The 12962-nt window shown below is 32.1% G+C and overlaps 1 protein-coding gene across 14 annotated transcripts in view; it reads right to left on the bottom strand.

Moving 5' to 3' along the window:
- The window catches only part of Arb2a (ARB2 cotranscriptional regulator A), a 437422-nt gene that overhangs the window by 242480 nt on the left and 181980 nt on the right, over positions 1-12962 (bottom strand). For all 14 annotated transcript variants that reach the window (XM_087180725.1, XM_013071100.3, XM_013071103.3 and 11 more), the window contains one exon: positions 6244-6462. In XM_087180725.1, coding sequence (XP_087036851.1) covers positions 6244-6462 — 219 coding nt within the window. The remainder of the gene's footprint in view (positions 1-6243; positions 6463-12962) is intronic.

Genomic DNA, 12962 nt, shown 5'->3' with positions numbered 1-12962 from the left:
ATAGTTTTGTGGGACTGAATCTTTCAATTTGTGGGATCTGACACTAACGCCAGGTAAATAATGGCAGAATTGAACTGAACAGAATTGTTGGACAGTTGGTGTCAGAAAACTGGAGAACAGGTTGCTGTTCTCAGAAAGGTACCAAAAGGCACAAAGACCTCGGTTCTTCAGAGCTGGATACTTTCTCAATTGATTCTCATCTTAAGACATGTTATTTATTGGCCCTAAAGCCTCAAGACTGATACTATATTTACTTTACATAAATTATTATCGTTCCATTTTCCAGACAAAATAGTGAGGCGTTGGGAATTCAAGTCACACTGCATTAGGTAAAAGAGGTAGAATTTATACTCAGGTCTATCGGAACCTGCGCTTAATCTCATCTCTACACTATCACTGCAATGCTATGATTTTGAATGTTATTAATACACTGGAAACAAAAAGTAAAAATAGTTATTACCACAATCTACCTTCAATGTCTACAGATTTTAAGTTGATTTGGAAAAATAGAAATGCTTTGGAATGCAGAAAAAGTTTACAATATTAATATAAGTTTTTATATTGATTATTAAATTACTAGCCTAACCCCTGGCTCCCCAGTTAAATTTTAAAAGATTTTTAGGCTACAAAAGAAAAGAAGATAAAGATGTAGTGTGTTTAACATACTCAGCTTCTAAGAAAAGCAAAATCCGATATGAACAGCAGCAGCCCCTGGTGGTCCAAGGGAAAAAAAATAGTGTATCCATAGTTATGGAGGTAGAAATATGCTTTTTTAAGGAATATATGTACATATTTAGCCATTTGACTCAGTTCTCAACCCAACACATTAAAAAACAGATGCTTTAAAAAATGATCTGTTGGCAAGATGCTTGTTAGAATTTTATCAGTTGAAATATTAAAATTCATTATGAATTAATTAACACAATATATAAAAATAAAATGTTTTTGTTTCATCATTTTACAGAGTACTATAACCAGTGGTGAATAACACTGAGAATTTTGTGTGTCTTGATACGTGTTGCTCAGAAACAAACTAAATTTATAGAGTTACCACTAAATTGATGACATTTTCTGTCTTCACTCCTGAATTCAGTTGGCAGATGTTTTCGAGAACAAAAAATTCCATCTTATTACAAAACATATTAAGCAGGTTTTCCTGCCAGGCATGTCTGACATGATGTTTATTGCCTAGACCAAATCAATCCCCTTAATAAGCTATAATATATGCCAGCAAGTACATTATTTCATAGTTAAGGAAAGTTGCTACATAAAAGAGTAAGTTCTTTGATCTCTCATCCTCTGCTACTAATGCATCAGAAATGTGCTACATAATCCACTAGTTAGTCATTTCTATTTATATTCACTTAGTAAGTAAAATAAAATTGTATTTTACTAATCTTAAACTTTTAGGCCTGGCTTCTGCTTTATGTCTGCCTGTGTAAACTAGAAACTTGCATAAAGTTGAAAGGAGACTAGCTATTTACTAAATATCAAGGAAAAGGAATATTCAAATATTTGGATATACAGTCAGTTGTTGTTGAAGAAGCTCAGATTTTGGATTTTTGCATTAGGAACGCTCAACTGCTAAAAGTATATACAAACAAGGGCCGGGGATTTGGCTCAGTGGTTTCGCTGCCTGCTGCGCAAGCGCAAGGACCCGAGTTTGATCCCCGGTACCTAAAAAAAAAAAAAAAAAAAAAAAGTATATACAAATATCCCCAAATCTGAAAATCTTCAATATCTAAAACACCTTTTGATCTCAAGATTTCTGATATGGAACATTCAATTTACACTGGAAAATAAAAAATTTCTAGAGATTAAACATTGTTTGTGATATAAATAAATTAAATTTAGTTGTTACGACAGTAGGCTGAAATGACTCCAGGGGCATGGTGCCAGTACAGACAAGAAAAAGGCCAGAAGACAAGACAGAATGACATTTATCAGCCTTCATTAATATTGCAAACATACACAAGTCTGAACATCAAAAATATTTTTTAGAAGAAAGCTTCAGTTTATCCAAGTTGGCTGTTTCCAAAAAACTGCAAAAATTCAAATGAATTCTTAAAAAAATCAGGCAGAAAACTAGACACCACCAAATATCTTACATGTAAAGGAAGAAGATTTTTGATGGATGTCAACAAGCGATCAATCCATAAATATTTGAGTTCTTCAATGTGTAATGCCAGTCTCTGCCAAGATTCCTGTTCTGTAAATGTCTCTTACACATTTGGACTTTTCTTGCTGTGGCCATGTAACTCTCTTTCCCCCTATGCATCCTCAGCATCTGTTTTTGTTTTTGTTTTCTTTTACATGTTGGGTCGAATCCTTCTTTACTTCCCATCAGCACAGTTCACCACTAAGGCTTTCCTTAGGCAAGAGATGTTCACGTAGTTCCAACTGAATGTCACACACATCAGCATCAAAGTCCCTTTGCCTACATTCTGTTTGTAATCTATAAAGTTCTATGAACTGGTCTTCTTCCTTAGCAAACACCTTCTTATCCCCCAGTTAGATACTCCAATAAGTTTCATTCCTATGTTTCAGGTCCCTATTCTGTGTATCTCTAGACCAAGGCCCAAGCTTCTTGCTTTAGGCTCCTTCCAGGAGATTAAATTCTACTGAGTTGGTTTAGTATCGGTTTCCAGCTCTCCCGCGATAAGCTCACACTATTGTAGAAAGTTGTTCACATCTGCTGTTGTTAAGGACTGACATGCAATGCCAACATATATAAAGGTAGAGCAAAGATCTACAGAATTACAGGGAGATCTAGGGCAAGGGCAAAAAAGATAAATTGGAAATATTAATAAAATGATGAGACAAAAGACAAGCAATGTCTCAATATAGCACATGACAAGTTCCACGTAAGTTGCATAGTCCTAATTATTTCCACGTGTCTTAGTGCCAGGAATTTTCAGCTGAACACTACAACATGGGTAGAATTTGGAATGGGGGAAGAATACAGGCAGGGTAACAGACTCCGTAAAGCACAAATTATGTAGAGGGTAGAGCAAATGTGTAAAACAGACATAGCATTAGGTCAGAATAAAACATCATTTTCACCCTGATAAGACTATAATGATCCAATTAAAAATGAAAACAGGATATTCTACTTTTATATATTCAGATAAAAATGTATAGATCAATCAATGTACCAAATAAATTAATGCAACATACTGAGTAGATTAATTCATGAAACCAATTAGATTAATTTTGGGGATGAAATATTGGCCACTGGATTGGGTAGGAGCCCAACAACGTAGGGTTTGTTGCTTGTTCTGGTATACTTGAATGTTTCCTCACAGAGAATCAAGCACTATGTTTTAATAATTTAGAACTTGTGGCCAAAAAAGTTTGGAATTTTAATACTGGCTCCATCATCTTATTTAAAATCTATTGTTAAGACTCTATTCTATAAATTTTATTAGGAAGCTCCTATATAGGCTGAAAGGGTACAGCATTGAACAGCATAAAAGAAAGACCTGCCTTCATGCAGCTTACAGTAAGATCTATGTAACCTGGGGAAAATTACTGAACACTTTTGACCTTCAGTCTCCTTTGTAAATCCAGAGTAGTAAAATGATCTAATAAAGGGAGGATATATATTGTTTATAAACACCTCTGTTGTCATCATATATTACTACAACACTTAATACCTTTATCATATAAGGTTTAATTTTCATATTTCAGATATACACTTTGTTTTCAACTGATATAACAATGTAATAAAGAAGAAAGGGATCAAGAATCTACAGTAATTATAATTCCTGGCTTTAACACTTGGCTTTTCCATTTATTAGTTATTTATCCTAGACAAACATAATATGAAGCAATTTCATTAACTACAAAATAAGGATAAAATGATTTGATCCACCTACCAAATTAGGCTGTTGAAAAGAAACAGATGAGAATTTGAAATGTAAATGATTGAGAAGTATATGAATAAAAGTTAATTTATCTCCATCATACTCTATGTTCTGAGTCAATCTTGCAAACATTTGCTATCTGAAGATATATATAGGAAAGAAGATATTTCTTGAGTAGATCAAAATTACCAAATAAGTAACATATTTCACACAGGATCCATTCTTCTCTTGCCCATTAAAAATTCAAACTTACTATCTAGAAGTATGTTTGAAGTTTCAACATACCTCTGCTATTCTGCACAATTCCAGAAAATTTTAAGAGAAAACTGTTTATTAAAAAAGCAACCATTTCATTAACTAAGACTATCACATAAAAAATTGTGTTAGGTACATGAGTCTATTTTTATCTGTTAGTGCTTTGAATAGGAACTTGAATTGATGAGTGAAATGGGGCAAGCAAGAAAGAAGCAAAAAGACATAAGAAAAAGAAATGCAACAAACAAGGACTGCAAAGGAAAGAAAAGAATTTCAGAAAGACAAAGGGAAAGAGAGCACGTCTTAATGAAGCAACATAAAGAGATTTTTTTCCTTTGGTGTAAGAAAAAAATAGATGCAGGGATAAATGAAGCAATTGTGAAAAACAGGGTAAAGAAAATACACACATACAAGAGAACAAAAGAAAAAATCAAAGCCATGGTGACAAGATAGAAAGAAATAAATACAGAGGCAGATGTTTGAGATACACGTTAAATCTGTACAAGTCATAGATAAATAGGAGAAATTGTTTAAGAAGGAATAAAAACCTTAACATTCCAAATCATTTTTTTTTTGAGTTTCATATAGACAAGTGAATGGTCTTTATCATTTGTATATTTCAGGAATCTTACAGAGCTCAATTTTGAAATCTGGATATCAGAGGAAAATTTTTAAAATTTAACTTTGTCATGGATGGTGGTCACAGTAGGAAGCTTAGGGCTACTGACGGAGGAGGTGACATCATGAGCCAGACATAAAAGAAGGGTGGGTAACTATATTATGACAACTGACTCTAAATCTAGTAATTATAAGTATTTGTTGAATGCTAACATGATTTTCAAATATTCAAGTTTTGTAATCTGTTTAACTCCTGTCTAACTTATCCCATGAAGTATTTTTGGTATTCTTGGTCAGGACACAGTTGGGGCGATCTTAAGAATTTACAGTCTACTTTCCCAACTCAACTCAACTGCATTTCTGAAATGCAAATCCAAAAAGAAGAGTAGTCGTGTCTTGAACTACAAGTACAATAAAATAAAAATTTACAAAGCAACGTATTTCCCCTCAAAGGTTGGATAAAATATTTTAGTAATGATCTTGTAAACTAAGTGCAAAAATAGCTCAAGTTGAATATTCTGAAATCTTACTCGTATCTTACAGTGTAATTTATAAAGTGTTAATTTGTCTATATTTAAATGTTATGAGTTGTTCATTTTTGAAGAACATTATTAATTTACAATCTTACCTCACCCAGTAGCATTTTTGACGTGACTTACTATTTAAAAATAAACTTCTAGTATCCATAATAAGGACCTTAAAAATTGCCCAAATTTGTCTCATTTATGTAATGCACAGTATGTCTATCACGAAGAATATGTCAAAGTGCAAACACAACTGTTTGCGTCCCCTCAGAATCAGATGTCCTTGAGCAGCACTGCAGTAACGATCTCATGCTGCTAGTGTTACAAAGTGCAAAGGCTCACTGGGATGAAAAGAGCAAAAGACAAAAATTCCCTCATTACACTATCCTCGAACTATTTTAGCTTAAATATTTATTAAGATATTAATTACTCTTCCTCCCCCATCTTCCTTCAGAAATTAGACTTAGACACCATGGATGGATAGTTGCTCACATGAAAATAAATCATTCTCTGTTAAAAGTTACCATCCCAGATAAAGACTTTTAACAGTGTGCTATTAATTCAGCAGATAATATGTTTCAGAATTGTTAGGCTACACATACTCTTTCCTATGGAAAACATAACAGCATAATACCTTAAAGAAATGGCATGTTGGGAAGCTAGATTGGACAGTTTTCTTCCTTCTGCACATAGGATGATAAAATTATTTTAGAGAATTTTCCTTGAAGGAGCATGTGACACAAAAGGAAATAGCAACTGCATCTGACACTTGTATAAAATGTCACAATGAAATAAGAATGGCCTATTATGTAATTTTCAATAAAAAACCGAAATATTTCCTCCAAGTAGACAAACATGGGATACAAATGGTTAAAATCTAAACAATTAAGTTTACTAAAAAGTAAACAAAATACTGTATATGAAATAAAATATATACAAAGTAAAGGGGGTAATAAAAGGAAAGTAGTCGTCTCACTCACTCTGATATACAATTGCATCATTTCTTTCTCTCTTTGAGGGTTACGATACTTCTCATAGAAATCACGCCGCTTCTTTGTTTCTTTAGAGACTTTATCTTTTCTTTCCTTTTTTTCTGCTGGTTCATCTGCACTATCAGAAGTTGATTGTACATGTATCTTCGGCTTTTCTACTTCAATATAGTTTTCATTGGGATTCAGCACTATTACTCCATATCCTTCCTGTTTTGAAATGAAAGAATGTAACATAAGTTAATCTTAGAATCCATTTCAATTCCTAATAAAGTTCCCCAAATTTGATGAATTTAATGTAGTTGCATATAAAATAAAATATTTCTTTAGGAAAAATTATGGTTTCAAGTTTTTCAATGAAAAGTCTTTGAAATAGCTTTTTATTAAATATGTAAATAAGTATATAACATCTATAAGAACAAAAAGACATAACTGCAAAATAAATATTATAAATATTAAATTAAAAATTCAGATCTCTCAGAGCCCTAAAAGTGAATGAAATAAATGACCAAAGTATGCTTTCAAATCACATTAATATTTATAATACATATTTTGTGAAAACAAGCTCACTGAAATTGAAGTTAACAATTCAAACTACACTTTTTAGCATTTTTCTTTACAATTGCCCTTTCTTTAATGAGCATTTTTAACATTGTTGAACAAGAAAAAGAATATCTAATTTAAAAGCCGTAAATGTGATCTAACATTCCACAAATGCACATATTTATACTACTAGAAACATAGTCCCCATGTGCATCCTGGCTTTTACTCACTTCTTTCAGGTTTGACAAATTATACAAAATACACCCATACCTTATTATGATATATGCAAACACTTCTTTAATCTTAAAATTTCATTTCTGAAATTACCATAATAATTTCTCTTTATTAAGAAATATTACTAGGGAACTACAATTAAAGCTCCAAAGTTTAAAAATGTAGTTTATTGAGCTTATGAAGGCTTTCTTTCAGTTTGGAAAACATGTTCTCCTATCTGATTTATTTCTAACCAGGCAAACATTTCTATGGTTATAATTAAGAAAACTTTTGATATTTATAACTGATGGGACAATATAACCACGAAAAAACAGAGAAGGATAAACAATAACCAGTGACAAGCACGTGCATTGCTACTTTTTGAAGCTATTATATATCTGTCTATTCTATTCAATTCTGTATTGTGGGTGTTCCCATTATGTCGTTGCAAAATCTCATACGGTCAAACTTAAAGATGTATTATGATAAAAAAGAGATGCAGAAAATAAAACATAAAACATAAAACATCTGTCATTACCAAAAAAGTATAGTTTTTCAAAATTATTACCATAGAATGCTCTTTGAAGTTTAAATTTTATTTATTTTTTTGCCAAACCAACTGGAAGATTTTTAAAAACTGAAGGGAGTAAAAAGAAACCAATGTTAGCATTCATTCCATTACCTTAATGCTAAATACACTATATTGCTGCATGTGGCTGGCTCTTTCTATAGCTGATTTTGTACTTTACAAACTTCACTTGGATTCTTTCAATTTTCACCTTACATCAGATGATATTATTGACTAAAAGGATGACTGGGAATTTTGAAGATCACTGAAGTTCTAATTTTAGTGCTAGGGCTGTCAAGTCTTATACATGTGAATATTAAATAATAATATATATGAAATAATTAACAAAACCACACATTCTTCAACAGATGTTCAAATAAAGCTTTTATAAACATAAATGCTTCTTTCATGAAGGGCTTATAAATGCTTTGCAAATTTCTTAATTTAAACATTTTGCTTCAAAGCACAAGAGGTTTTTTTTTTTTTTTTAAGTTTCTTAGCTGATAAGTCAAAAGTTTTAGCAACAAAAGATATTTTATTTGGTCCTGCTTTATTCTAATCTGTATAGCTATTCAGAAGTCTTGTTATTCATTGTGATCACTGTCAGGTAGACAGATTGTCACTTGGTGATTTTCTACAGTTGGACACACTTGACTAGTTATTAAAATCACATTTGAAGACGTTCCCCTTCCTTGTGCCTCTTACAACTTTTCACGCCCTTCTCAAATTTCAGCTATAACTTCTCCTCCCACCAAAAGTAAGTTAAAGAATACTGTTGCACTCTGCTAAACAGGGTGAAATAGAGGCATTCAGTACACTGTCTCTGGTGTAAGGAACGTAGTCAAAAAAGGTCACCATAGGCCAAAAAGAAAATTGCCTCCTTACTAGATTCTGTACCATGAGTGAGTGGTCTCCTGTCATGTTTCCTCCCTGCCTTTTCTGAGTGAACTGAACTTTAAACACACACACATACACACACACACACACACACCCGCACGCACGTGCGCGCACACACACACACCGCCTCTCATACTCACACACATGACAGAGTTAGGAAATCCCAAATAGAATCTTCCAATTCTTAAGGATGGAAATAACGCTATACTACATTGTAAAGATAACACCAAAAATTTCAAACCAAAGATAACAAAGTTGGACTTTATTATTGATATACTGGATGCGCTATTTTTGCACAATGAATGACTTCCAAATAAAGGACAACTCTAAGCAAAGTTTATAGTCACCAGAATTATAAAACTATGACACTAATTCATAACTTAAATATTACAAATATTTTCATATCAGACTTGACTTTTTACTTCAATTTTTAGTAATTATAGGCTGAAAAATTGTGCTTATTTCATTTTGAATAGACTCTGAAATTTTGATATGCACCATCTAGATAAGTATAAAAAAGACACACACAAATCATGAAAGAAGTAGTATTTGTCTAAGTTATTGATTACATGACTGAAAATTACATGACTCACTTTTTCAATTTTATAAAGGCACAGTGTCAATTTTTCACTGAAGCAAAAATAGAAAAAGACTCTATTTTTAAATCATCACTATATAAATAAATTAAAAATTTCATCATTGAGATTTCAACAATGAATGTTCCTCTTTGAATACCTAAATTATTTGAAAAATCTCTTTTAGATATTTCAGACAACCAATTTAATTAACAATAATAATAAGAAATATTCAGGAACATTTTCTGCAGAAATGAATGTTCATTAATAAGTGTTGGTTGAAAATTCAATTACCACTCTGTAAAAAAACTAGTGTTTTTTAACTAAAATGTTACTGATAATATAAGTGACACAATAGTCACATAGAACATTCATAACCATTTTATAATGAGAAAGAAAGAGAAGGTGCAACAAAATAAACAACCCCACCTACACTGGGTCTAACATCAGATACATAGTAAAACTTCATTTCTTCCTCCCTTTTCTCACAACAATGTAAAAAACTTCCTTGTGTAAAGTAAAAAGATTTTGGAATGCCATCATTTTATATATATATTATATATACATATATATAATATATATATAAACTAAAAATTCAAGGCAATAAAATATCAGCAGTTAAGCTTCATTTTTAAATAAAACTTACATATTTAAAATCATAATACATACAATTTTAAAAAGTAATTTTCTTCTCAGTACTTCAATAAGTACAGAACAAAATAAATTAAAAAGTTGCTAATACGTCCTTTAATGAATATGTCTACAAAATTCTACAAAAGTACACTATAAAATAAGGCAGTTAATATATTATCATAAAAGAACTGTGCACTGCTACTCTAAGACAGAATGGTTCATAATTTAGGGTTAGAATCTTAAATATTTTATGTTGAAATATTCTTTTTATATTCAATTATTCCTTAAGCTTGCAAAATTTTGAACAGGATGAAAAGTTAGGCTATTTGAAACACACACAGAAACCCCTTCTGTTATCTGTAAACAAACATGATAAAACTGATTATCTAACATTATACAACTAAATAAACAAAACTTCTGACATCTTTTACAATGATTTACCCAAATCAATTCCAATATCCAATATTTCAAGAGACAAAGCATACATAAAGTTGTTAATTAACTCTTAGGTTTGACCACACAGTCTAGTAGATCAAGAAGCTGATTAAGAGGATAGATATTGATAAAAGTAAGATTTCATTCATTTCATTACATTTTCTGTATTTTTGTATATATAATTGTAGTTCAACGTGAGACCTGTCTAAACTATGTAATCTTAATCAGAAATCCTCAAAAATTTACTACTAGACATGGCATTTTATTCAGCACAAGTACTTCCTGTGATTGAAAAAGCATGCCCAGCCTCCACCCCCGGCCTTCTTTGCTTTGGAATCTCTAAATGAACTTATTTATAAATGACAGTTAATCATTCAATCAACAAATATTGTCTTGGGTTAGGTCTAAAACAGACAGGTGATGCCAAATTCAAAGAACCAAGGAGGAAAACTTGCTAGAGAATTAAATCAGTACAGAAATGTACTTATCAATAAGAATGTGCAAATAGATAAATTTTAAAAAGCCTGACCGAAACCAGACTATATTTGATCACAAATGATACCAGGAAAAAAGCTGAAGATTCATCCAAGTTAATTTACCTATTAATTACCAATTATAAAAAGAATGGAAAATAGAGACAAATTCTGCATCTTTTCAGATCTCTTGTGGTTGGCTAAATAAAAGTCAGCTGAAAGTATTCAGCTCTGCATATTAACCTGCCAATACTGCAAGTCACATGTGACTAGAGAGGTCAGGGGCCACGGTCGAATCCTTTGACCTACAGAACCACCTATTTTGGTCTTTGGGGAAAGTTCTGCAAGAGATCATCTTACATAGATTTATCAATCATATTTTTCAAGTTCAACATTCTGTCTGCTTTGTTTGAAAGAAGATAGGTGCTCATCAAGGGAAATGAAACCTGAAGTGTTTTATCTCTATACTGCATCTACTCATGGTTAAAATGGACAAACCACTGTTCATTCATCTTTTGTGAAAGATGTATGTTGTGTTTATTCTCATCTTTTTCACAAGGAGGGTATGTATATGTCACTGTTGCAACATCCTAGTTCCAACAGTGAGATGAGGTCATGACAACCAATCAGAAGTCACTAGTGAAGCGTTAAAGTAAACATAGCTGTTGGAGCTGCAGCTCTGCTTGAAAAATGCCCCCTCCATTATTTCAGCAATTTTCTCAAGACGTGACCTGGGACTGAAACAACTAAAATGTCACTTGACTCTCTTTTGTGCTTCTTCTCCACGTGCATTTAGGTAACAACACCCTGCTAATATTTTGTAAAATGTTCACCAGCACCATACTTCAACTTATAGCTTCCTGGATTCTAATGCCATGTTTCATGGTATTAAAAAATATACCATAATATGGACCAACACAGTTTATCCCAGTTAAGTTCCCAACTTCAAATAGCTCATCAAGTTAGTCAGTAAAAGAAAACATGCCACAAAAAGTTTTCAGGGGACCACCTGTTGTCTATTATTTTTACATAGCACTTACTCATAAATCATAACACAGGGTAATTAATCAAGCTGTCAAAGAGAAGGTCAAAGGTTATATGGTAGAGTCAGAAGGTCATGCATGGGCTGATAGAGGTCAGGGTCACACTGCATTCCTCATTATCAAGTTGGGATGAGAGACGACCCAAGCAAACAAAAGTGAAAGCAGATGGAGAAGTGAGTGGATGAAAAAAGAAAGAAGGAAAGAGAGAAGAAAGAAGGAAAGAAAGAAAGAAAGAAAGAAAATTAATTTCATGAACAGAAAAAAAAGTGAAAGAAGATTGTCAGCTGCCTTAAAATAGAGATTAGAAAAGAAATACACTGAAATGTGCTCAAAGAAGCTCAAAAACATAAAGAATCTACAGTTGTATTAATTAAATAAATTGCATATAACTTTTATTGGCAATTTTATTAGTGCATTCTAAGCAAAATAGGAAAACACTGGTTTGCTATCTCTATACCTTTGTTAGGTAGTGTGCTCAGTGTTAATTAAGATAAGGCAAAGATTTCCAAGGATGAAGCATGAGTTAGAAAAACAAAAAAACTTATAATAACCTTTTCATGTTTCAGTGTTACAACACAGATGCAAATAGTTTTAAGCCATAAGACAGATAATTTCTTTAGTATAATACAATGATATCTACAAACATAAATGCATCATAAAAGTCCCTTTGAATAAAAAAGTTATAAAATATTCTATTATTACGCTGGCCTGAATTAGATGCAGAATACTGTGCAAAATTAGCTGTCACCCTTTGCTCAAAATCTTTGTTAATCTCATTTTGAATGTTTGCAGCTTTATCAACACATGCATCAATGTCAGCTCCTTGGTTACTGAACCGCTGTAGTTGGAAGAAGATATAATTAAAATGTTTTGGCACAGAAAAGGTGAAATTGTATCTTCCCTCATTCCCTTAGGAGTCTGTAAAACATGAAGGATATATTGACAAACACACACCCCTGTCTCCAGTTCTGACATCCCAGGTCATCCAACTGCTATTTATTTTAAAACATTCACTTGCACTTCCCCATATTATCACCTGCTCTGTTTCTAACTTTTTCTAGGATTAAGAACACTATGTTGCTTAAACTTTACAAATTTATCTTCTCAGGATCAACTTATTTCTATAAATGCACAACGGCATCACAAAATAAGTATGATTATCATTCACTATCAAGGATGGAAATTGATATGATACTACAGATTCAGAAAAATTTTCATATTCTTTGCTTCCTATTTTCATAAAACGACACGGACATCCACACATTTACACATTCAAGTAAAAAAAGTAGCAACTGATAACTGGTTCTCAGACAATGACAGACCAAAATCT

Source organism: Heterocephalus glaber, unplaced genomic scaffold, assembly GCF_053883595.1.
Source record: "Heterocephalus glaber isolate CG9 unplaced genomic scaffold, H.glaber_assembly_v1.0 deba00001465, whole genome shotgun sequence".
NCBI classification, from domain to species: Eukaryota; Metazoa; Chordata; class Mammalia; order Rodentia; family Bathyergidae; genus Heterocephalus; species Heterocephalus glaber.
Note: the sequence above shows the minus strand (reverse complement) of the source record. Positions and strands in the feature narration are given on the sequence as shown.